This window comes from Chiloscyllium punctatum, chromosome 26 (genome assembly GCF_047496795.1).
Source record: "Chiloscyllium punctatum isolate Juve2018m chromosome 26, sChiPun1.3, whole genome shotgun sequence".
Lineage (NCBI taxonomy): Eukaryota > Metazoa > Chordata > Chondrichthyes > Orectolobiformes > Hemiscylliidae > Chiloscyllium > Chiloscyllium punctatum.
In genome coordinates, this window is record NC_092764.1 from 6,599,894 (window position 1) to 6,627,324 (window position 27,431).

The window sequence follows — 27,431 nt, forward strand, 5'->3', positions numbered from 1 at the left end:
ATCAACACCACCCCTCCTCTTACCCCCCCCCACAGACTGGAGGAAGCTGTTTCTGCTACACAATAAAAAGGCACCCCCATCCTGAATTTAACCACGTTATTTACCTCAGCAGTTGCTGTAGATCTTTTTAATCCACCTCTTCAGAAAAGTTATGATATACCACTAGTGTGCTGCAACTGGAACTTGAACTTAGGCTTCCTGTCCTAGAGGTAGGGACTGTACCACTGCACCATAAGACCCCTCTTCTTCAGTCACTAAAGTGTGCCTTTTAATAAGTCTGGGACCTTCGTGTGTAAACCAGCCACTCTGTGTCTCTTGCAAATAAGTGAGAGGATAAGGAATATTGAGAAGCAGCATTCTTAATTGGTGAAGAATCATCTCTTAAACCTATGGACGGACAGAGAGCACTGAAATGCCATCCCGCTCTTTCCCTCTGCCAATGACACCCATGTTTCTTATTGGTCTGTCTGTATGTGTACACAGTGGGGGGGTGTTTCAGAATTGGGTTAGAGTTTTATCTGGGCAGCACAGTGGTTAACACTGCTGCCTCACAGCGCCAGAACCCAGGTTCAATTCCCGCCTCAGGCAACTGTCTGTGTGAAGTTTGCACATTCTCCCCGTGTCTGCGTGGGTTTCCTTTGGGTGCTCCGGTTTCCTCCCATAGTCCAAAGATGTGCAGGTTAGGTGAATTGGCCACGCTAAATTGCCCGTAGTGTTAGATGTAGGGGAATGGGTCGGGGTGGGTTGCTCTTCGGAGGGTTGGTGTGGGCTGGTTGGGCCGAAGGGACTGTTTCCACACTGTAAGTAAGGAATCTAATCGTTGAGGGTTAATATTGTTTATCTGTAACTAGAATCTATTTATGTGTAGTACGTAGTGATGCCTATAAAGTATAGAAACCTGGACTGTGCCCTCTGTCAACCTGGGTTGGAAAGACAGCTACATTGGGGAGTTCCATGTACCTTTTATCAAACCTTTTGTGATGACTCTGGAAATAGCAGGGTGTGATTTCCATTGCGTTACCCCAGTGAAGGATAACAATTACTTTGAAGTCTATGCCTGAATACAGTTCCTGACTTTACCTTTTCTTCAATCAGTCAATCCTGAACCTAAACTCGTCATGTAACACCAAACCACATGATAAAGGAAATAACTTCTTAATCGATATCACAGAAACAGATGATTAAGTTGTTATCACGTTACTGGTTCTGGGAGTTGCTATGCACTATCTACATTGACAATTGTGATTATATTTCAAAACTTTCCTTTTATTTTCTGTGAAATGTTTTGCACAGCTGTGGGGATAAAAGGTGCTATAGAAATGCACATGTTTCTCCAAGGTCAGGCACAGTCCAACCTGCACCCTTTTCCTAAACTGTGTTGCTATGGGAACCAGGACTCAGAGTTTCTGTCTCAATGGGTTGATTCGCAGCGTGTCTGGTCTCTGTTTTATTGTTGTTAGTCAGTAATTGGTGCGATTTTCTTTTTTTTTGTTGTTTTTGAAATATCTGACAGTGTGATTAGTTTTCAGTTAATGAGGAAATCCCACTGAGACCAGTCTCAGCCGTGTCTTTCCGCTTGAATGAACAATTTCCCAGCGTTGCTTTTGAGGTGTGTATGTAGAAGGCAGAGTGTAGATGCTGAGTTGGTTAAATGTGCAGGGATAATACATAATTAAATCCTCTGACTGACATTTTAGCACTTGCTCTAAATATAGCTCAGCGTAGTCTCCCTTTTTAAGTGCATTACAAATTGTAAGCCCCCTTTCTAATGGCCTGCCCTCTGAGGTAGTTTAATTCATTGTCACATTGACAGTCTGAGTCATCCAGATTTCACCTGAAGCTTGAATATCCGTGGCACCTGCTACCTGTGTCATCTCTGCGTCTGTCTGTGTGTGTCTCTCTCTCACTCTGTGTGTACCTCTCTCGCTGTGTGTGTGTCTCTTTCTTGCTGTCCCTCTCTCTCTGCCCCTCTCTGTGCGTGTCTGCCTGTCTGTGTGTCTGTTTCTATCTACCTGTCTTTCTCTGCGTGTGTCTCTGTCTGTTTGTCTGTCTGTCCATGTGTGTGTGTGTCTCTCTCTCTCTCTCTCTCTCTGTGGCCCCCGTCTGACATTTTGAAGAAGTTTGGGGGGTCTCTCAGTGATTTTGATTTAATATCTATCTCTTCATCAACATCACTAAACTAGATTAAGTCGCCCTTATTGTGATGCTGTTTGTGTGATTTTCCTGAGCAGTCATTGGAATCTACTTCACAATTATTCTTTGGCTGGAAAGCAGATTTTGGCACCCTTTTGCCTTGAAAGGTGCTACGTAAATGCAAGTCTTATTGCCCTGAGGAATGGGGTTAAAGTAGTCTCCTGGCACCAATCCCCACCCGTTGGCCAATATCACTTTCCAAAGTAATAATTATTACTTGTTATTATGACTTGATTGTTTGCTGAGCATTGATTTATTGCCCTGTTTCTGACATCACAGCAGTGATTACACTTCACAGTTACATAACTGGCTTTGAAATGCTTTAAGAGATTCTGAAAGTCCTAATTTAAATGCACATCTTTCTTAAAACCTTCGGTGGGAGTTCAGTCATGGACTGACACTTACAAGGTGGTGAGGATTTGTTTTGAGGTCCTGAGGAATATCACTATCGCATAAACAGTGCGAAAATTGGAAGGAAAATTAAAGGCACTTACTGGGGGAATGAGGGAGAATATGGGTCAAAGCACCAGGAGAGTGCCCTCGTTTTCCTTTAACCCCAACGAACCAAATAGTTGGCATTTTTGCCAATGTAATGCTCCCTCAGTAGTGCACTGGAGTGTCAGCCTGGTGTGGGACTGAAACCCCTAATTTTCTAATATGGAGGCAAGTGACCTACTGATTGATTTAAGGCAGCGCACACCTTTTTAAGGTCATGGAGGATCTGTGGTGAGCTTGTAAGGTGGACAATAGAACTGGCTTAGTTATAGAAGACCGAGTAATGGTGGAAGGGTGTTTTTCCAACTGGAGATCTGTGATCAGTGTTGTTCTGCAGGGATCAGTCCTCGGACCTCTGTTGATTGCAATACACATATATGGTTTGGAGGAGATTGTAAATGGCCTGATTTGATCAATTTGTGCATGACACCCAAGACTGGGGGAGCTGCGGATACAGCAGGATATAGATAGACTGGAGACTTGGGCGGAGAAGTGGCAAATGGAATTTAATCTGAACAAATGTGAGGTGATGCTTTTGGAAGATCTAGTGCAGGAAGGAAGTATACAGTAACTGACAGAACACTTAATAGCATTAACAAAGAGAGGGATTGAGGTACACAGTTCCCTGAATTTGGCAACACAAGTGGATAGGCTGGTCAAGAAGACATGACATACTTCCCTTCATTGGTCGGTGCACAGACTATTAAAATTAGCAAGTCATGTTGCAGCTGTACAGAATTTTAGCTTGGCCACGTTTAGAAAATTCTATGCAGTTTTGGTTACCTCACTGCCAGAGTCTCTAGATTAGCGTGGTGCTGGAAAAGCACAGCAGTTCAGGCAGCATCCAAGGAGCAGTACCTCCCTACCAGAAGGATATGGAGGCTTTGGAGAGGGTATAGAACATAGAGCACACAGAAATGGTTTACCAGAATGTTGCCCGGTTTAGAGGGTATTAGCTCTGAGGAGAGATTGGAAAAACTTGGTTTGTTTTCATTTGAATGTTGAAGGATGAGGGCTGACTTGATAAATGTTTATAAAGTTATAAGAGGCCTGGATGGAATGGATAGTCTGAGTTTTATCCCAGAAATGTCAATTGCTAGGGGACATGGGTTTAAAGTAAAAGAGAGTAAGTTTAAAGGAGATGTGAGCATTTTTTTTACAGAGGGTAGTAAGTGCTTGGAATGTGCTGCCGATGGAGGTGCATACGATAGCAATGTTTAAGAGGCATCCTGTCAGGTACATGAATAGGCAGCGAATAAAGGGATACGGACTATGTGGAGGTGAAATGGTTTTTATTTTGAAACCTCATGTTGGTGCTGAAGGGCCTGTTCCTGTGTTCTTTTTTTCTTGAATATGTTATCAATCCTGTAGCTTTGCAATACTTTCTGCTATTGCTTAATAGATGAATTTGAGCTGAGCACAAGGTATTTATGCCTTTATATTTGATTACTCTGCTCTCCCCTGTATTCTTGAAGTACTTTGTTCCAGTTTATTTAAACTCTTGAATGTAAAATTTTTTTTTTACAATTTATTGGTTCTGTGTTCTTTGTGAGCAAACATTGAATTGCGTTTTAACAGAGAATCTCAGAAGTGCAAGGCTGGCCTCAGTGGAATTGACCATGAAGCTGAGATTGATATTAAGTCCATTGGTTCTCTGATGTCCTTTTGGGAAGGCAGTCTGCTGTCCTTGCTCAGTCAGGATCTGTCTGTATAATTTCAGACCCACATCAGTGCAGCTAACTCTTAGCTGTCTGTGGGCATGGCTTGAATCAAACCTGTGAAGCCACCTTCTTGAGGACATATTGAGGTCAGTAATGGGAAATAATCTGTCACCAACCATCTCCTGAAACCCTTCATAATGTGGAGCGGGGGTCTCTGTTTCAAAATTACAGGTCACCCATTTTAAGACCGAGATGAGAAATGTTTACCGAGAGGGTCGCAAGTCCTAGAAATGTACAGCATGGAAACAGACCCTTCGGTCCAACCCGTCCATGCTGCCCAGATATCCCAACCCAATCTAGTCCCACCTGCCAGCACCCGGCCCATATCCCTCCAAATCCTTCCTATTCATATACCCATCCAAATGCCTCTTTAAATGTTGCAATTGTACCAGCCTCCACCACTTCCTCCTGGCAACTCATTCCATACCTGTACCACCCTCTGTGTGAAAAAGTTGCCCCTTAGGTCTCTTTTATATCTTTCCCCTCTCACCCTAAACCTATGCCCTCTAGTTCTGGATTCCCGACCCCAGGGAAAAGACTGTCTGTCTGTCTGTCCATGCCCCTCAAAATTTTGTAAACCTCTATAAGATCTCCCCTCAGCCTCCAACGCTCCAGGGAAAACAGCCCCAGCGTGTTCAGCCTCTCCTTATAGCTCAAATCCTCCAACCCTGGCAACATCCTTGTAAATCTTTTCTTAATCTTCCTGAAAAGATGACGGAAGCAGAGTTTTTAAAATGCTTTTCAAGGCCAAGGTAGAGAGAAGAGTCAAAAGCCAAGAGTGAAGAGATATCCGGGGCAGGTAGGAATAAGAATTTGATTTGATCTCGTATTGTCACATGCACTGAGATAAAGTGAAAAGTGTTGTTTTGCGTGCTATCCAGACATATCGTACCTTCCTAAGTACATGAGGGTAATAAAACAGAATGCAGAATATAGTGTTACAGCTACAGAGAAGGTGCAGAGAAAGATCAACTCTAATGTATGAGAGGTCTGTTCATAAGTCTGATTTAAAAATCACAAAGTAAGTTATAGTCCAACAGGTTTATTTGGAAGCACTGGCTTTCGGAGCACTGCTCCTTCATCAGGTAGCTGTGGAATGAGATCATACGACACAGAATTTAGAGCAAAAAATCACAGTGTCATGCAACTGAAATGATAAATTACTCAAACCTAGATTGTTGTTAAGTCTTTCATCTTTTAAAATGGATTGCAGGTTTTGGTTCATTAATATGTAGATCCCAGAACTTCTTTCAAAACACATTTTCAAGATAACTCAAGGTTTTATTAAAAAAAGTGACATTTCAACTCAGGCATGTATTACAGGTGTGAGGTTAGTGTCTGTCTATATCCCAGTTTTGAGTCAGACTGATTCTATTTCTAAAGTAGGAATTTATAAAATGTTATAAAGATTGACTGCCTGCAGATTGTGTGCTTTTTGAACAAAATAGAATGTATCTGCAAATGCAAACTCTACAAGTGCAGATTCACCCCATATTCTTACGCACGTGTGTGTGTGCATGTGCGTGCATGTGAGAGAGAGAGAGAGAGAGTGTTTGCATGTGTGTCCCCCTTGGGGTGTATGTGTGTTTGAGAGAGAGCGTGTGTATAAGAGAGGGTCTGCGTGAGTATATAAACGTGCGTGTATGTGTGTGTGAGTGTGTATAGTGTAGTGAGTCACCCGTAGTGTGACATGAACCAAAGGTGCCAGTTGAGGCCATCCTCACGGATACCGAACTTGGCTATCAGCTGCTGCTCGGCTACTCTGAGTTGTTGCATATTCCGAAGTCTGCCTTGGTGGATGGTTACTGAAGATCAGAGGCCGAATGTCCTGGACCGCTGAAGTATTCCCTGACAGGGAGGGAACATTCCAGCCTGGCGATTGCTGCGCGCTGTCCATTTATCTGTTGTTTTAGCATTGATTTTGTCTCGCCAATGTACCATGCTGTTTCTGAATGTGCTAGTGCATGTTTTCAAGCTTTTGTATCTTTCTGATGGAAGACGGTGGAAGAGAGTATAAACGAGGTGGGAGGGGTCTTTGAAGTTGACTGTTTTCTTCAGCAGCAGGAAGTGTAGACTGAGTCAGTGGATCGGAGGCTGGTTTTCCTGATGCACTGGGCTGTGTTCACAACTATCTGTAATTTCTTGCGGACCTGGGGCAGAGCAGTTGTCACACCAAGCTGTGATGCATCCTGTGCTGTATCTATAAAACTTGGACATGACCCCAATGACTCTTACTAATTTCCTTAGCCTCCTGAGGAAATAGAGGCATTGGTGTGCTTTCTTGACCATAGTATCGACGTAGATGGACCAGGGCAGATCGTTGGTGATACTTACTGTGAGGAACTTGAAGCAATCCGCTTAGCTGTGATTAGGTTAGAGGGGCTGAGTAGCCTATTTCTATCTGAATTTGTACGTTTATATTTAGTCACATGTTCTAAGATGGCCGATTTGAAATGCTTTGGATTGCTTTTGTGCATTACAGCTGCTATATTAATGCAAACTTCATTGGATTTTTATTCCTTGTAGACACAGAGGGCAGGAAAATAGTTTTGAGCTGGAAATAAAAACATAAAATGCTGGAAATACTCAGCAAGTTGGGCAAAGTCTGTAGAAAGAGAAACTGAGCTAACATTAAGGTCTGATCATTCAATGACCAGGAGTCACAGTTGAAAGATATAGGGTGGGCCATTTAGGACCCAGAAGGGGAGAAATTTCTTCACCCAGAGAGTGGGGAGCCTGTGAAACTTCTTGTCGCAGAAAGTGTCGGGACCAAAACATTTTGCATGTTTTCAAGGAAGAGTTTGGTATAGTTCTTAGGGCTGAAGGAATCAAAGGGTATGGGGAGAAAGTGGGAGCAGAGCACTGAGGTCAGTTATGATGATATCGACAGGCCCGGGGTGCCGAACGGCCTACTTCTCTTCCTATTTTCTGTTTCTATTCTTAAAACAGGAACAATAAATATGTCATCTGCTTTTGAGCAAGCGAGAAAGTGGGGAGGGGAGAAAAGAGAGGATCTGTCATTGAGTGCAGAGCAAAATAATGAAACGTTTTGAGGTCGTGGGTGAAGATAAGATCAGATCAACCATGATGTTAAATGGCAGAGAGGGTTCGCAGGGCAGAATTGCCCACTCCCACTCCTACAACAACATCTCTTCTTCCTCAGGCAGCTGAGGAAATTTGGCACGATGGCGAATACCCTTGCCCACTTTTATAGGTATGCCATCGAGAGCATTCTGTCTGGATGTATCACTACCTGAGTATGGCAGCTGTACCATTCAAGATCGGAGACGGTTACAGAGAGTGGTGAACTCGACCCACACAATCACAAAGGCCAACCTCCCGTCTTTAGAATCCATCTACCAGGCCCCGCTGTCAAGGAAAGGCCGCCAGCGTTCTCAAAGATCCGTTCCACCCTAGCAATGTTTTTCGACAACCTCTACCATCGAGGAGAAGGTACAGAAGCCTAAACACATGCACCAGTCGGTTTCAAAACAGTTTCTACCCGCCTGTTGTTAGAATACTGAATGGACTCACAAACTCTTAACATTCACCTGTACCTGTGTTTTTTTTGTTTTTGCTGCTGTTTACCAATTATCTACTTATCTATATTACTTAACTCTGTGATCTGCCTGTATTGCTCACAAGACAAAGCTTTTCACTGTGCCTTGGTACATGTGACAATCAATTCAATTCAATTCCATTCATTACAATACAAAGGCACATTCCAGAAGGAGATATGTGACCGTCTCTATCTCCCCACCTGCCTTCCCACCATAAATAACAGCCCTGGGTGGTGATAGCATTCACCCCTTTGTTCAAGTCACTGGTATGTTTGTGAAGAGGAATCAGTAATGGGATATAGTTAGGGTTAGTGAGTGGGAAAGAATTTGGCAAATGGAGTACAATGTGGGAATTCATGAACTTGCCCACTTTGCCGCAAAGACTAAAAAGCAGGATGTTAATTAAATGCAGAGGGATCTAGATGTCCTGGTACAGTAATCTCAAAAGATTAGTATGCAAATGGAACAAATAATTAGTAAGGCAAATGGAAACAAATGTTTATAGCAAGGGGAATGGAATTTAGAAGCAGGGGAGTCTTGCTACAGACGTGAAGAGTTGGTAAACTACATCTGGAATATGGAATACAGGTAATTCTTCTATAATGCGATGGTTGCGTTATTGTGCAACCTCATGTTATAGAAGAAATCTCATTACAGCCAACGTACATTTTAAATGTGGATATGCCGATGTTGGACTGGGGTGTACAAAGTTAAAAATCACACAACACCAGGTTATAGTCCAACAGGTTTAATTGGAAGCATTAGCTTTCAGAGCGCTGCTCCTTCATCAGGTGGTTGTGGAGCAGAATCATAAGACACAGAATTTATAGCAACAGGATTGCAGTGTCATGGAATGTAATATTCAACACATTTATCTGAAATCTTTCATCTTTTAGAATGACCATGTTCGTTTCAGTTCCTTCATATATAAATCCCAGTTACATTCTCAAGGTAGCTTTTAACAATAGTTAAAAATCTCACAACACCAGGTTATAGTCCAACAGATTTAATTGGAAAAACTAGCTTTCGGAGTGCTGCTTCTTCATCAGATGGCTGTGAGTACAAAGTTGTAAGACACAGAATTTATAGCAAAAGTTTACTGAAATTATACATTGAAAAATACCTTGATTGTTTGTTAAGTCTCCCATCTGTTTAACAATAGGTGTCTTCCCAGTCTAACCTAACATTGGGACACAGGCAGACTTTAACTTCACATCTTCAATGCATTATCTGAGCTGAGAAGACGCCTATTTTGAGAATGTAACTTTTAAAAATGTTCTGGAATTTACATATGAAGGAAATGTAATGCAGTACTTCACAAGCTAGTGCTTCCCAATCTCTTGGACTATAATCTGGTGTTGTGATTTTTAAACTTGTTTTAAAAGTTTTTGCTGGAGAAACAGCATCCCCAATTCATCACTTGTGTTACAGTGAATTTGTGTTGACGAAATAGGCGTTATAGCAGAATGACCTGTACAATTTTAATCTCATTTATCGAAGATCAATAAAGCAGTTCAGAGAAAGTTCACTTGACTGATCTCTGTCTTGGGGGATAGTCTTGGGGAAGGGTTGGACAGGCTGGGGAAGTTTTGAAGCATGACTGGTAATCTTCTGAAAGATCTTAGGGCTTGACAGCGTGAATGCTGAGGGAATGCTCCTCATTGAGAGAAAGAGAGAGATTAGAATGAGGGAATGCAGGATTGTTTAAAATAAAAAGGTCTTCCACTTCGGGTGGAGATATGAGAGTTTTGTTTCCCATAGGGTTGAATCTGTGAAACACACTCTGCATGGAACAGGGAAGGCAGAGTGCCTTAATATTTTTAAGAAAAGACTTAGATGGGCTCCATTGTTAGTCAAGAATCAGAGTTTCAGGTGTAGGCAGGAATATGAAGGTGTGGCCACATTCCAATCTGCCAAAGGGCCGAATGGCCTGCTGCTGATTCGTATGAGATCTGGATTGAAGGGGGAGACCGAGATGTTTGTCGAGTTGAATGGGCAGAGCAGAGGAGGTTGTGTTTGTTTGGATTACAGTTTTGAAGGAGCTGGTACAGACCTGATGGGTTGAATGGCCTCCTGTACAGTGTGTGATTCTAATCTATAGTTAGCCTCATACATTAGTGCCAGGTCACACTGTGTAACTGAGCTGGGCAAGAGCTGGGGCATAGAAATGGTTCTGAGTCTGTTGTAAGAGGCACTGTGCTGTGTGTGTGAGAGAGAGTCATGGTGTTGGGGAGAGACACACCCCTCAGCAGCCATTGACCTTGTGTTGTGGCTGTTTGAGCGGACTCTGTGCACCACTGACTGCCAGGTTGTTTGTTGTTTCATTAATGTTCAACATGAAGCTGTTGGTTACCCAGAAACGGGAAGCCAGCAGGAGGTCATGTTACTGCTCTGTTCAAAATGAGCTGACATCTCTCCTAGTGAGTGTGTCTCAGTGCAAGTTTTCTTCTATGTTCTAAAGTTTATATGGAACAGTGTCCACGCTCCTGAGAGGGAAATGTTTCATTGAGACAATTCTCAGTATTATGGAGGTAAATTTTGTGTGTATGTGACCCCGCCCCTCAGTGAAGCTGCATTTATTGCCGGTTTCTGGTGTTCCAGTCGGTTGGTTTGGTTTGATAAGTGTTGAGGCTATTTTAACTCCCGGGTGTGAGGGGTGGAGGGGAAACCTGGCAGAGCCAGTAGCAGCAGCAGCAAGCAGGGGCGGCATGGTGGCTCAGTGGTTAGCACTGCTGACTCGCAGCACCAGGGACCCATGTTCGATTCCTGTTTGCACATTTTCCCTGTGTCTGCGTGGGTTTCCTCCCACACTCCAAAGATGTGCAGGTCAGGTGAATAGGCCATGCTAAATTGCCCCAGTGTTGGATACATTAGTCAGAGGGAAATGGGTCTGGGTGGGTTACTCTTCAGAGGGTCGTGTGGACTGGTTGGGCCAAAGGGCCTGTTTCCACACTGTAGGGAATCTAATCTAAAAGACATTTCTGGGAGCTGCTGAGTTGAAGGAGCCTCGGCCATGGGAGACCAGACTGTGTTATAAAGGAGGACAGTGTTGGAATTGGGTGGGGGAAACCAGATCCAGGTGGTAATGGAATGGGACAGATCCCACTCTGAGCTTTCTGCCAGTTAGGGGGGAATTAAAATCATGGTTATGGTCTGGAACCACATGGGGATCACACCTTCTTACATTTATCTAATGCCTTTCATGTAGTTGAAATGTCCCTTCAGAGTGCTTTCAGACAAAGTTTGACTCCAAGCCATTCCAGAGAGAGTTTGATAACTTATTCCATTGGGAACAGGAGGAAGCCATTCAGCCCTTTGAGCCTGTTCCACCAATCAATGAGATCCTTGCTGATGTGTGGCCTGACTCCATACACAGTACCTGCCTTTGGCCCATATCCCTTAATACCTTTGCTTAACAAAAATGTATCAATCTCAGATTTAGAGTTAACAACTGATCCAGTATCAGCTGGTGTTTGTTGAAGAAATTTCCAAACCTCTACCTCCCTTTGTGGGTAGAAGTGTTTCCTAATATCGCTCCTGTATGGTCTGGCCCTAATTCACAGACATTGCCCCCTAGTTTGAGAATCCCAGCCAGAGGGAATAGTTTATCTTTATCTACTTCTTTTTCTGTTAATCAGATCACCCCTTAACCTTCTAAATTCAAGAGAAAGCAGGCATAATTTGCATAATCCCTCCTTACAACTATCCTTGAAGTTCAGGTAATCATTCTTGTAAACCTACATCGTACTACATCTAAGGCCCATATATCCTTCCTTAGACCTTGATTCCTGGCTCTGAGCTACTGAACATTGTTTGACAGGAGATTTTAACATGCATAATACACAAGACTTTATCCAATGCTCAGTTCATCCCCAACTGGAATATTGTGTTCCAAAAGTGTAGGGTCTAGGGCAATGTTAAGGAACTAAAGAGTGCAAAATAAAAGTGACTGGGACTGATCCCAGAGCTGAGCGACTTCATTTATGTGGATAATTCGAAGAAGCAGTCAACTCTTGAAGGGTATATTTAGCTAGGCTGGGTCTGCAGCAGGTGACAGGAAAACTAACTCTATGGAGAAAACTACTTTAGCTCATGTTCACCAGTCTACCTGTCACAGATACATTTGTGCGTGACAGTATTGGTAAGAATGACCACAGCACAGCTTTTATAAGGGCAAAGTCCCACCTTCATATTGAGGATACCCATCATTGTATGGTATTGCACTACCACCAAGCTGACTGGGGCAGACTTAAGCAGCAGCAGGAATATACTCCAACCTCAAGGCCCGGCATATCCTCCACTCGACCGTAACCATCAAGCCAGGGGATTAATCTTGGCTCAATGGAGAGTGTAGGAGGCTATGCCAGGGCCAGGAACAGCAACAGGCATAACTAAAAATCAACCTGGTGAAGCTACCAAACAGGACTACTTGCGTGCCAAACAGAATAAGCAACAAGTGATTGAGGTCACCAATCTCACAACCAACAGATTAGATCTAAGCTCTTCAGTCCTGCCACACCAAGTCATCAATGGTGGTAGACAATTAAACAACTCGCTGGAGGAGTGTTCATAAATATCCCCATTCTCAATGATGGAAGAGCCCAACACTTCAGTGCTGGGATATGGCTGAAGGATTTGCAGCAATATTCAGCCGGAAGTGCTGATTGGATCATCCATCTCTGCCTCCTCCAGTGGTCCTGTGTCTTACAGATTCTAGTCTTCAGCCAATTCAATTCACTCCATATGACATCAAGAAATTGTTGGAGGCGCTGGATACCGCAAAGGCTACGGGTCCGGATAACATTCCAGCCTTTTCCTGGATCACCACTGATGGTCCCTGTGGAATTTGTACATTGACTTCAGTAAAGCCTTTGATAAGGTTCCACATGGCAGGCTGTTGGAGAAAATGCAGAGGCATGGGATTGAAGGTGATTTAGCAGTTTGGATTAGAAACTGGATTTCTGTAAGAAGGCAGCGAGTGGTGGTTGATGGAAAATATTCAGCCTGGAGTCCGGTTACTAGTGGTGTGCCACAAGGATCTGTTCTGGGACGACTGCTGTTTGTCATTTTTATAAATGACTTGGACGCAGGCATAGGTGGATGGATTAGTAAGTTTGCAGATGACAGTAAAGTCAGTGGAGTAGTGGACAGTGTGGAAGAATGTTACAGGTTGCAGGGGCTCTTGGATAAATTACAGAATTGGGCTGAGAGGTGGCAAATGGAGTTCAATGCAGCTAAATGTGAGATGATACACTTTGGGAAGAATGACAGGAAGGCAGAGTACTGGGTCAATGGAAGGATTCTTGGTAATGTGGATGTGCAGAAGGATATTGGAGTCCATGTGCATAGATCCCTGAAAGTTGCCACTCAGGTTAATAGTGCTGTTAAGAAGGCATACGGTGCGTAAGGTTTCATTGATTGAGTTTCGGAGCTGCAATGTCGTGCTGCAACTATACAAAACACTAGTGTGGCCGCACTTGGAATATTGTGTACAATTCTGGTCATCTCATTACAAGGAGGATGTGGAAGCATTGGAAAAGGTGGAGAAGAGATTTACCAGGATGTTGCCTGGTCTGGAGGAAAGGTCTTATGAGGAAAGGCTGGGTCTGTTCTCATTGGAAGGAAAAAGCTAAGAGGGGATTTGATAGAGACATACAAAATGATCAGAGGATTCAATAGGGTAGACAGTGAATTTTTTTTCCTAGGATGATGATGTTGGTTTTATGAGGGGGCATAGCTACAAATTGAGGAGTGATAGATTTAAGACAGATGTCAGAGGCAGGTTCTTTACTCAGTGAGTGGTAAGGGTGTGGAATGCCCTACCTGCCAATGTAGTTAACTCAGCCACATTAGGACATTTAAACAATCCTTGGATAAGCACATGGATGATGATGGGGTAGCATAGGAGGACAGGCTTAGATTAGTTCACAGGTTGACGCAGCATCGAGGGCTGAAGGGCCTATTCTGAGCTATGTTCTAATTTGCCGCTTCGAACAGTGTGCAGTATTGGGTAAGGGTTGTTCGAGGTAGATTGGTGCAACCAAACCTCCTTTTGTCTTTGAACGCAAACCAAAATTGCTGGAGAAACTCAGTGGATCTGACAGCATCTGTGAAGAGAAAAAAAACAGAATTTGCTTCAAGTCCAGTGACCCTTCATCAGAACTGGTGATTTGTGATGGAGGATGCAGTACCATGGAGTATCCACAGAGGAGGTGATATTTTTGGATAACAAGGAGGCTTATTTCATGACAGTAATAGGTACAACTACACTTGGTCAGGGGCAATGATTAGCACCTTAGGGAGCTGTGACAGATATACCTCTCTCTCTGAAAGAGAGAACAGGACTCTTCATCTCCATCCACTGACTCTGTCTCATGAATTGAATAAATGAACATTAATAACCATTAATTTATACAAATCATGCTCAACAACTAGCTGTTCCCTGAGCCACTCAGCCCCTGACCTCATTACAGCCTTGGTTCAAATATGGACAAAAGAGCTGAATTCCAGAGGGGAGGGGAGAGGGACAGCCCTTGACATTATGGCTGCATTTGACAGTGTGGCATCAAGGATCCCTCGCAAAACTGGAATCAATGGGAATTGGGGGCAAACTCTGTGCTGGTTAGAGTCATACCTGACACGTTGGAAGATGGTCGTGGTTGTTGGACATCAGTCATCTCAGCTCCAAGGCGTCTGTGTAAGAATTCCTCAGGATGGAGATTTTTCTAATCAGCTTGTTCAGAGATGTTATGACACACTGGCAGCGCAGTGGCTGAGTGGTTAAAACTGCTGCCTGTCGGCGCCAGGGACCCAGTTCAAATCCACCCTCTGGAGAATGTACAAACTCCACACAGATGTTCTCCCTGTCTCTGCTTGGGTTTCCTCTGGGTGCTCCAGTTTCAAAGATATGCAGGTTAGGGTGAATAGGCCATGAGGAATATTCCATAATGTCCAGGGATATGCAGGCTCGGTGAGCTAGCCACAGTAAAATCCCCATGTGGGGTTACAGGTATGGGGTGGTCTTTGGAGGGACATTGCAGACTTTCTGCACTGTAAGAGTTCTATGAGTGGGTGGGACTTGAACCCAGGACATCTGGCTCAGAGATTGGAACACTAGACCCAACCATCTTCAGCTGTTCATCAATGACCTTCCCACTTCTGATTTGATGGAGGCAAGATTGGGGGCGATGTTCAGAAGCTGAACTAGGTCAGAGGCTGTGTGTGTGTGTGTGTGTGTGTGTGTGTGTGTGTGTGTGTCTGCACCCTGAGAACTGCTGCAGTTCGAGAAGGTGTATGACCACCATCACTTTCTCGGTAATTGGGCCAGCGTTTTATTGCCTGTTCCCAATCAGCAACCACGCCCCACAAATGAAGCAAGAGAGGCGGAGAGGTTTAGGGAGGGAGTTCCAGAATTTAGGATCTGATCACCTGTGCAGCGGGGAATGAAATTTGGAAAGTGCAAGAGAGCAGAATTGGAGAAGTGCAGAGATCAGAGTGTGTGATAGGGCCGGAAGGGGACTCGAGAGATGGAGAGGCCAGAGACCATGAAGGCATTTGACATGAGGTTGGCATTTTTTTTCTGCTGTGGTTTCGAGATAGTAGGATCTTCTCCCCTCTGAGAAGGGAAACCTCTGAACAGATTTGTTAAAGTTGCTGAGCATCATGAGGGGGCTCAGCGAATAGTTGAAGGGAATCTGTTCCCAGTATTAGAAGGGTTAAAACTAATTTTTGAGGATGTTGGCAAGGTACCCAAAAGTGACTGGAAGCAAAATATTTTGCGACTGAATGGGTGGGGTTTGGAATTCGGAGCCTAGGAGGATGCTGGAGGCATGGTCAATTGAGGCTTTTGAACCAAAATCTGCCTTGAAGAGAACCAAAGCTGCAGGGGAAGGGTGGGGAGCTAACACAGACTTGATGGATTGAATGGCCTCCCCCTGTGGTGTGAGGATGAAGAGTTTGTGATTGAAAGAGAGTATTGTGTGTGTGTGTGTGTCCATTGCTACCTCACTTCTGGAGGACAGTCTTGTTACTCCTCTCTCAATCCTGTCCACCATTACTGTAGAAACATAGACAATAGGAGCAGGGGTCGGCCATTTGGCTCTGTTTCAGCCTGCTCTGCCACCAGTATGATCATGGCCAATCATCCAATTCTGTCCCCTGTTCCCATTTTCTCTTTGTATTCTTTTGATCCCTTTAATGCTAAATATTGTATCTTAGAGATGTATAGCATGAAAACAGACCCTTTGGTCCAACTCATCCATGCTGACCAGATATCCTAAATTAATCTAGTCCTATTTGCCAGCATTTGGCCCATATCCCTCTTAAACCCTTCCCACTCATAAAGTTATCGACGTACCTTTTGAATGCTGTAATTGTACCAGCCTCCACCACTTCCTCTGGTAGTTTATTCCATACACGCATTACCCTCTTTGTGGAAAAGTTGCCTCTTAGATCCCTTTTAAATCTTTCGCGTCTCTCACCCTAAACCTATGACTTCTTGTTTTGGACCGTCCTATCCTGGGAAAAAACTTTGGCTATTCACCCTATCCATGTCCCTCATAATTTGTGAGGTTCAACTCCGCAGGTGCTTATTACATTCATCACTTTTGGTGGGATCTTGCTGTGCAAGTTTCATACATTACAAAAGTGATGAACAACAAAATACTGTTTCATGTAGAGGTAGAGTCCTACAGCATGGAGACAGGCCCTTTGGCCCAAACTGGTCCATGCCGACGCTGACCCCATTTCCCTGCATTTGGCCCATATCCTTATAAGAGTCAAGATTAAAGTGGTGCTGGAAAAGCATAGCAGGTCAGGTAGCATCTGAGAAACAGGAACATTGACTTTTCGGGTGAAAGCCCTTCATCAGGAATGAAGGCAGTGAGCCTCCGGGGTGGAGAGGTAAATGGGAGGGGGTGGGGCTGGGGAGAAGGTAGCCAAGAGTGTAATAGGTGGATGGAGGTGGGGTAAAGGTGATAGGTCAGAGAGGAGGGTGGAGCAGATAGGTGTGAAGGGCGATTGGCAGGTGGGACAGGTCATGAGGATGGTGCTGAGCTGCAAGGTTGGAGCTGGGGTAAGGTGGGGGAAGGGGAAATGAGGAAACTGTTGAAGTCCACATTGATGCCCTGGGGTTGAAGTGTTCCGAGGCGGAAGATGAGACGTTCTTCCTCCAGGTGTCTGGTGGTGAGGGAGCGGTGGTGAAGGAGGCCCACGACCTGCATAACCTCAGCAGAGTGAGAGGGGGAGTTGAAATGTTGGGCCACAGGGCGGTGTGGTTGATTGGTGCAGGTGTCCCGGAGATGTTCCCTAAAGCGCTCTGCGAGAAGGTGTCCAGTCTCCCCAATGTAAAGAAGACGACATCGGAAGCAATGGATATAATAAATAACATTGGTGGATGTGCAGGTAAAACTTTGGATGTGGAAGGCTCCTTTGGGGCCTTGGATGAAGGTGAGGGGGGAGGTGTGGGCGCAGGTTTTGCAATTCCTGCAGTGGCAGGGGAGGGTGCCAGGAGGGGAGGGTGGGTTATTGTGGGGGGTGTGGATCTGACGGAGGGAATGGTCTTTGCGGAAAGCTTATAATCCTTTCCTATCCAAATACCTTTTAAATGTTGTTAATGTACCCAGCTCAACCACTTCCACCAGCAGCTCATTCCATATGCGTACTGCGCTCTGTCTAAGAAGAAAGATGTTGTCCCTCAGGTTCCCTTTAATACTTTCCCCTCTAATCTTAAACTGACACACTCTAGTCCTTGATTCCCCAACCCCTGGGGAACCCTGAAAAGACTGAGTGCATTCACACTATCCATGCCTCTCGTGATTTGATACATTTCTGTAAGGTCCCTCCTCGGACTCCCACACTTTAAAGAAAAAACTCCTCGCTTGTCCAACCTTTCCCTATACCTCAGATCTTTGAGTCCAGGCAACACCCTTGTAACTTTCTTCTGCACTTTTTCCAGTTTAATAACCTCCTTCCCATAACAAGGTGCTTGGCTTGGAAAGTGCTCTGGTACATACTAAGATCGTGGATGGCCCTGTGGGAAAAGAAGCTGTGAATTAATTTCTGCGCTTGCCTCATGGACTGTCATCAGTTGGTCTTTGATTCTGTAATTTGAGAGGGGTCAGTGAGGCAGCTACAGTCTAAGGGATGTTGGGAGAGAAAGGGTGAAGGTTGAGGATTGAGAATGGGGGTGGACATGGAAAAGGGTGGGTACATACTGGAGCTGGTCAGAGACATTCCCATAGGGACACTGGTTGGTTGCTGGATTGATTGGTTGATTTGTGACTGATCACCCAAGACCCTTCAGTTGTTATGGCTCTGGGAGAACTCCCTCTTCTCGTGCCTCCACTGCAGTGATTTCCAGGCACCTCCTAGTTCACCCTGAAACTGCATTTGGCTGGGACCTTCTCATAAAAGGTGAAGGGAGTAATTTATTCACCAAGTCTGAGTATTCTACATTGCAGTTTCACAGCACCCGTATGCCTTGCCTTGTAGAATATTACGGTCATGGGGTCAGGGATTCTCCCCAAAACAATCTGACAACGTTGCCAATTTTACTGATTTTCTTTTTCATTTGCGCTTCTAAACCTTCATTTGAAGCAGATCTGGACATCGCTGGCTGGGCCAGCATTCATTGCCCATCCCTAATTACCCTTGGGAGGTGATGGTGGTCATCTTCTTGAGCTGCTGCAATCCCTAGGGTGCAGGGAGACTCACCGTACTGTTACAGAGGAGATCTCGATACTGACCCAGCAGTGTAGTTCAAGGTCAGGACATTGTTTGTTTGTGGTTTACACTCTCGAGCGGTTTCAATGCCGACTTGCATCATCTGATGTGCAGTCAGCTGCACAGATGGTCTGTAGGAGTCAGGTACACCATAATGCAAATGTGCAGGAAATGTCACCTCTCTGAATCTGTCATTTAAAAACATTCATCCACCTAAATCCCAGAAAAAAGAAAATAACTTGCACTTTGGTAGCAGCTTGACTTGGGGATACATCATTGAACCCCTTGTTTTTTTTCCACCTAAGTGTAGTCAATGTTGTACTGTAGGAAGCACATTGGTCAATTTAGGCACAGCAGGATCCCATGGGAACATGTGTAAAAAGATAAGTAGTTTTTGCTGATTTTGAGGGATAAATATTTACCAGAAAACCGGGGCGCTGGGGGTGTGGAGAAAAGGGAGAATGAGGCCATTCAACCTTCAAGTCCATGTTGGCGCCCTCTGCAGAGCAATCCAGTCGGTCCCACTCTCCATTCAATCCCTGTAACCCTGTGAGTTTATTTCATTTGAGTCCCTGTCCAATTTCCGTTAGAAATCATTCGCTCTCTGCATGAACAACCCACCTGTGGGAAGTGTGTTCTAACTCATTGCCACTCACCGCTGTCAAACAACATCTTACAGAACCACATGCCATGGAAAGCAGTTGGGGGCAAAACATTGAATATTTTCAAGAAGGTGGTAGATATAGTTAGGAGTCATAGTGATGTACAGCACGGAAACAGACTCTTTGGTCCAACCTGTCCATGCTGACCGGAAATCCTAACCTAATCTCTTCCCATTTGCCAGCACCTGGCCTATATCCCTCCAAACCCTTCCTATTCACATACCCATCCAGATGCCTTTTGAATGCTGTAATTGTATCAACCTCCACCACTTCCTCTGGCAGCTCATTCCATTCACGTACCACCCTCTACGTGAAGAAGTTGCTTCTTAGGTCCCTTTTAAATCTTTCCCCTCTCACCCTAAACCAATGCCCTCTAGTTCTGGACTTCCTCAACACAGGGAAAAGACCTTGTCTATTTATCCTATCCATGCCCCTCATGATTTTATAAACTTTTTTTAGATTCCCTACAATGCTGAAACGGGCTCTTTAGCCCAACCAGTCCACACCGACCCTCCAAAGTGTAACCCATCCAGAACCAGTCCCCTACTCATTTACCTAACACTACGGGCAATTTAGCATAGCAAATTCACCTAACCTGCACATTTTTGGAGTGTGGGAGGAAACCGAAGCACCCGGAGGAAACCCATGCAGACACTGGGGGAATGTGCAAACTCGACGTGACAGTTGGGAATTGAACCTGGGTCCCTGGGGCTGCGAGGCAGCAGTGCTAACTACTGAGCCACCATGCTGCCCCAATGTCAACCTCTATAAGGTCACCCCTTAGCCTCTGACGCTCCAGGGAAAACAGCTCCAGCCTGTTTAGCCTCTCCCTATAGCTCAAACCCTCCAACCCTGGCAACATCCTTGTAAATCTTCTCTGAACCTTTTCAAGTTTCACAATATTTTTTCGATAGGAAGGAGACCAGGATTGCATACAATATTCCAAAAGTGGTCTAACCACTGTCCTGTACAGCTGCAACATGACCTCCCAGCTCCTGTACTCAGTACTCTGACCGATAAAGGAAAGCATACCAAACGCTGCCTTCACTATCCTATCGACCTGTGACTTCATTTTCAAGGAACGATGAACCCGCCCCCCCAAGGTCTCTTTGTTCAGCAACACTCCCTAAGACCTTGCCATTAAATGTATAGCCCTCCTCTGATTTGCCTTTCCAGAATGCAACACCTCACATTTATCTAAATTAAACTCCATCTGCCACTCCTCAGCCCATTGGCCCATCTGATCAAGATCCCGTTGTAATCTGAGGTAACCTTCTTCACTGACCACTACACCTCCAATTTTCGTGTCATCTGCAAACTTACTAACAATACCTCTAATGTTCACATCCAAATAATTTATATAAATGATGACTAGTAGAGGACCCAGCACCGCTCCTTGTGGCACTCCACTGGTCACAGGCCTCCAGTCTGAAAAACAATTCTCCACCAACACCCTCTGTCTTCTACCTTTGAGCCAGTTCTGTATCCGAATGGCTAGTTCTCCCTGTAATCTGTGAGATCTAACCTTGCTAACCAGTCTCCCATGAGGAATCTTGTTGAATGCCTTAATGAAGTCCATATAGATCATGGGTTAGTGGTGCTGGAAGAGCACAGCAGTTCAGGCAGCATCCAAAGAGCAGCGAAATTGATATTTCGGGCAAAAGCCTTTCATCAGGAAGCCTACTGCTCTGCCCTCATCAGTCTTGGGGCTAAAGAGATCACAGGATATGGGGAGAAAGTGGGAACAGGACACTATTTGGATGATCAGCCATGATCCTATTGAATGTTTTTAAAAATAGAAAGCAGGAATCATCATCAGTGCTTCTCCCGGAGACCCACTGAAGATGGTACTTAGTAGGGTGACGAAACGTCTAGAAATGAACCTTCCAGCTCAGCGAGCAAACCTACATCCGGATCCCATTGAATGGTGGAGCAGACTCCTGTTGCTATTTTCTACGATCCCTTTAGTCCTAGGAGCTACATCTACCTGCTCCTCAAACATTTTTTGTTTTGGCCTCAACCACTTTCGGGGACAGTGAATTCCATAGGCTCCCCACGGTCTGGATGAAGACATTTCTCTTCAGTCTCAATGATGATCTCTCAGACTCTGACTACTGATCACAGAAGGGATTGGAGAGGGTGAGATGGTGCCCTATCATTGCTAACAACGTCAACGTGCTTGTGCCATTGTAAAGGCAGAGACCAAGACAGTGACCAGGAGCAAAGCAACGGTCAGGATACATAGTGCAGGGGATGAGTTCGCCCTCAATTTGCAGAACATTTGAGGGAGGGCAATGTTGTTAATGGGCTAACCAATTATAGAAATGTTTCCCCATCCACAAATCAATGTTCAGCTCAGGAGTGGATTAGATTCTGTCAACAGCCAATGTGGGCAAGAGTCTTTGCTCCTGATTGGAAGAGCAATGAGAGATTCCCCAATGGGATCCCTTTGTCAGGGACTCTGGGATCCAGTCAGGTGTTGAGATGGAGGTTCCAACTTGTGAGGGAGAAAGGGAGCTGTTAGAGTCATGGGGACGGATAGAGGTGTGGAAGGGGAAGAGAAACAGGCTGCAAACTGGGATGGTTGGAGTGAGAAAGAGGCCCCAGGAGTCATTGGGAACAGAGTGAGACTGGAAGGGGGCTGACTGAGAGGGACGCAGAAACTGCGTCTGGTGTTGGGGAGACTGAGGCTGCAAAAGGGAAAGAACTCTTTCAAACCTTTTGACAAAGGGCTACTTACTGGGAGCCAGGAATGGTTGAAATAATTGAGATTATGAGTCCCTTGAAAATGAGTGTGGAATCTCTAGCTTAAGGCTGAAAATGGGAGCAAATGTAGTGGATGTTATCGTAATGAGCACAAAATTGTTAAATTTTAATTGAGGTTGAGACCAGAGATGCATTATAGTGGCTCAGTGGTTAGCATGAGTGCCTTAAGGCGCCAGGGACCCGGGTTCAATTATAGCTTCATACAACTGTCTGTGTGGTGTTAATGCATTCTCCCCGTGTCTGTGTGGTGTTAACGCATTCTCCCCATGTTTGTTGGTGTTAACGCATTCTCCCCGTGTCTGTGTGGGTTTCCTCCAGTTTCCTCCCACAGTCCAAACATGTGAAGGTGAGGGTGGATTGACTGTGGGAAATAGGATGGGTCTGGGTGGAATGCTCAACAGAAGGTTGGTGTGGACTCGATGGGCTGAATGGCCTGCTTTCACACTGTAGGGGTTCTATGAGTACAGTAACAAGGGTATTAACTTGGTAAAAGCTTTCAGCTTTGCACACATGTTGGGAACATAATTAATTGTGACCCCATCAGTGTGTGGGAGATGTTTAGGATGATTTGGTTTTTATGTTGGAGTGCCTCAGTTACTTTGGAAAATACAATATTATTGTTAACTTTCATGCAGTTGTCTTGTGCCAATTTAAATACAGTTGTCTTTAAGGAATATGTTCTGGCTTTAGGTTCGTTTGGAGGATTGATCATTTTTGAGGGTATTGATGAATTCTTCTAATTCTGTTTCTGAGACATATCCCTTGTATCATCACCGATACATTACTGTGTGACTGCATTGCCTAAAAAAACAGTTTGGGAGAAATGTTGGGGGTGGGGTGGGGGGAAGGAGAGACACTAGAAAGCCAAAAAATAGCCCTCAGGGAGATCCCTTTGAGGTTGGCTGAGAATTATATTGATGCCTGGAGCAAAGTATTTTATTCTTAAAGTGTGTATTTTCCTTTCAGATTTTGGCACTAATAGCATTCATCTGCATTGAGACGGTGAAGGAGTGTTTGCCATGTGGGGGTCTATACTTCTTTGAGTTTGTCAGCTGCACGGCATTTGTGGTGACTGGAGTTCTATTGCTGATGTTCAGTCTGAACCTTCACACAAAAGTACCGCAGATCAACTGGAACTTGACGGTAAGATTGGCAGAATTGAGAGGTTGCAGAGCATTGTACAGTGGTGCAGAACTGGAATCTTGTTGAAGTGAGAGATCTGTTGCTGAAACTTTTTTCATCTTGGATGTATCAGGACACATGCAAGCATGCCAAATTTTAAGCTGTCACAACAATAGGCTAAAGGGCACTGGTTGGCATGGGTGGGATGTTGCCGTGGAGAAAGTAAAGGGAACTGCAGGCTCTCCAAACTCCTGGATGATTCTGAAAAGGCAAAAGGCTTGAACCTATTCTTTTTATTTGCAGAGGATGAGCCACTATGGAATAATGTAGGTCCTTTCTAACAAGCATGAATGAGCCTTGTTACAAACTTAATTCATTATCAAAAATTAGTGTAGTTATTTTAATTTACCTGTTTAATTTTTATCTGTTCAGATATGTTATGACGCACTTTGTGAGTAAATAGGACTCGAATTCTGACCTTCTGCCCTAGAGCTTGGACCCTTGTTAATGAGTGCATCTCCAGTCACATAACTCATCTATTAACCAGTCTCCTGATCTGCTGAGCTGTTTACTTGGCCCATCATTGCCATCCAGTGGGACAGTGGCTGTCCTGATGAGATCATGAATTGCTGTGTGTCACATAAACTCTCGCAAATGGACCAAACACCATCCTGTTCAGATATGTAATGTACTCCAGCTACCTCACATTATCCTAGTAAGGCAAAGTGTATCAAACATTTGAACAGTTTAAGCAAGTGTTTCACCTAGTCGCTGTACTTAGGAATGTGAGTGCATTTTTGTTTACTTGGAGGATGTTACCCTTGGTCCTAAAAACCAAAGGGAAAGTCCCTCAAATTTTCAAATGTAAATCCCATAATCTGGAGCAATTGCTGAACCATCTGCAGTGTGCTAACAGCTACACTAACTACCTGTTTAATATTGCTTTCTATCACTTTCATTTACGGCGATGATGATAACTCTACTTGAATCGGAAGCTCAGTGGGCTCCATCCTGAGCTCAGATTCTGAAATGGAGCAGTCTAATGAGCCCTGGTAAAAACTGAAAGCACTGCAGATGCTGGAAATCAGAAACAAAAGCAGTAATTGCTGGAAAAGCTTAGCAGCTCTGGCAGCATCTGTGTAGAGAAATTAGTTAATGTTTCGGATGCAATGATCCTCCTTTATAACTCAGAGACCCCTTTACTCGGTGTGTGTTGAGAAATCTCTTAATGGGTTCTCCACAAACTGCCCACCACAAACCCGCTCCTACTGGTCAGTGTACACGTTGAAATTCTACAGCTCCTGATTAGTATAAAGTTTGCCCATGGCCTTATAAAAAAAAAAGAGAGCAAGTCTTTGGTTACTGTGTAGTCTTTAAGCTGAAGCAAGAAGCATTGCTGTTATCATGTGAGTCATGAACCCTCCCTCCGTCCCACAAGCTTCCGATAACCCTGGGAAGGTGAGGTGTCTCAGACAATTGAGCAACACGTGAAGCTAGCTGTCTCACGCACTAGGAACACAAGTAGTAGTTTGCATGGACAGGACACTGCCATCAAGGCAAAAACATATTTTAGGTGAAAGTGAGGACTGCAGATGCTGGAGATTGGAGTCGACTGCAGATGCTGGAGATCGGAGTCAAGATTAGAGTGGTGCGGGAAAAGCACAGCAGGTCAGGTAGCATCCGAGGAGCAGGAATATCGGCGTTTCGGGTAGGATGAAGAGCTCCTGCCTGAAACGTTGATTTTCCTGCTCCATGGATGCTGCCTGACCTCCTGTGCTTTTCCAGCACTACTCTAATCAAAAACATATTTTACCTACCCCACATACATTAGTAACGTGGTATATCGGTTTTAGTGCCTGTGTGGTGACAGGTAGGTAGGTCATATGTCCCAAAGACTGAAGCATTTGTCTCAAGTGGCGTGACCCTTTCAGCTGTTTACAACAGAGCGTACTGACTGTACTTGACCAGCCCATACTTACAAAGCTCAGACCATGGAACACACACTTAGCTGCTCATTTGATTGGATAGCACTTGCTCTACAGGTTTGCTAAGATTTACACCAACAACCAGCTAAAGGTTATCAGCTAGGATTGTGGTGTAGCTCACTGATACTTGCTGGATGCTACATATTGATACACAGGGTCCTGTACAACAGGAAACTATCCACACATTGCATCTTTTTCAATGAAATGTTGTGCATTTGGTGTGGCAGTGTCTTGACCAATCCGACTCCACTTGCCAACCAATCAAAATGCCTTTTCTCATGATGTTCACTTTTTTTGAAATTTTTCATTCTTGCTCCTGTCCTGATGAGTGCCAGGTGGAAAAAATAATGAACTGAGGTCATAACACATCTCAGTTACATTTGCCTGAAGTGGTTACATTGATGGGCAGGGGACCTACTCTCTCCCTCTTCCAGAGAAACATGTTCAAACCTTGTACCTTGTTTGAATTACCTGGCTAATGTAGTCAGGCATAAGTGAGGACTGCAGATGCTGGAGATCAGAATCTGGATTAGAGTGGTGCTGGAAAAACACAGCAGGTCAGGCAGCATCTGAGGAGCAGGAACATCGACGTTTCAATGAAGGGCTTTTTACCCGAAATTTCGATTCTCCTGCTCCACGGATGCTGCCTGATCTGCTGTGCTTTTCCAGCACCACTCTAATCCTAGCTAATATAGTTCCCCATTGTTTTTTCCATGGCAACATCTCAGCCAATTGGGGTCAACTTGCCAACCAATCAGCACCTTTTGTTTATTTTCCTGTAGTATAGACTGTTGTGATTATTTGAGGTTTGGCATTCTTGCAGGTGTCCTGAGCAGTGAAGGATTAAAAAGCTTCAACAGATTCTCCCTCTTTTCAGTGAGATTTATACCCTGTATTACCAAGCAATTTGATTTTAAAATGGTTCTCGAGATTGAGTTTGGCACAGCAGGTGAGATCCTCTGAAAGGAACAAAAGAGCCCATGGCTGTGCAAAAACCTACTTATTTGTAATGAATGGTTAGTAAATTTCAAATGGTTCTGTTAAATTTATAACAGAGTGGAATATGGCTTCAAATCTCCATTTTATAAAATGGCTATCAGCACTGGGGAAGATGCGAGAAAGATTGTCACTGACAGTACCTGAGCTGAGAGGTTCCAATTTTCAGAAACTGAGCAGGGAGGGCCTGTTTTTTTTAGAAAGCAGAAAGCTGAGGCAGCTCTGACCTGATTAAGATCTGAAATGAGAAACAGAATGTGCTCAGAAATACTCAGCAGGTCTGGTTACGTCTGTGGAGAAATCAAGATGGCAATTCATCTGAACTGGGCAAAAGAGCAGGGTTGAATGATTAATTCTGATTCTCCCTCTCCATAGATACAGCCAGGACCTGCTGAGTACTTGCAGTATTTTTGTTTGTAAATCCAAAAGGAAATTCCAAAGAAATGTCCTTACTTGGACACTGGTTAGGCAAGAATTATCAATATATTTCTAGGATGATTCTATAAACACGAAGAAGGATGTAACAATTCTGGTGAGATGAAGGGGGTTGGGATGAGACTCACTTTGAGCAGATATACCAACGTAAATAATTTTGCCTTGCAGTCTCTGAACTGCTGAAAAACGCCAAATTGGACAACTAATCTGTGCATGTTTATGCTGAAGCAAAGTGGTTTTCATTCTTGGTATTTGAAGTCAATGTTTATATTGGTATTAAAATAAGTTAATCCAAGTCGTCATGTCATCAGGAGGATTTGCTGTAATTAGTTTCATTACAATCATGCCCACTGTTGATATCATTGTGTAGGTGAAAGTGAGGACTGCAAATGCTCGAGATCAGAGTCAGGAGTGGGGCGCTGGGAAAGCGCAGCAGGTCAGCCAGCATCCGAGGAGGAGGACAATCGACATTTCGGGCAGGAGCCCTTCATCAGGAATGAGGCTGGAAGCCTTGGGGATGGAGAGATAAATGGGAGGGGTGGGGCTAGTGTGAAGGTAGTTGAGTGCAATAGGTGGATGGAGGATAGGGTAAAGGTGATAGGTCAGAGAGGAGGGTGGAACAGATAGGTGGGAAGGAAGATAGGCAGGTAAGACAGGTCATGAGGATGGTGCTGAGCTGAAAGATTGGAACTGGGGTAAGGTGGGGGGAGGGAAAAATGTGGAAACTGGTGAAATCCACATTGATGCCCTGGGGATGAAGTGTTCCGAGGCGGA

The 27,431-nt window shown here is 44.4% G+C and overlaps 1 protein-coding gene across 1 annotated transcript in view; it reads left to right on the top strand.

Annotated features, from left to right (window-relative positions):
- cmtm4 (CKLF-like MARVEL transmembrane domain containing 4) overlaps positions 1 to 27,431 on the top strand; it is a 78,071-nt gene that overhangs the window by 32,000 nt on the left and 18,640 nt on the right. The window contains exon 2 of the mRNA XM_072595821.1: positions 23,086 to 23,262. Within this exon, the coding sequence (XP_072451922.1) occupies positions 23,086 to 23,262 (177 nt within the window). The remainder of the gene's footprint in view (positions 1 to 23,085; positions 23,263 to 27,431) is intronic.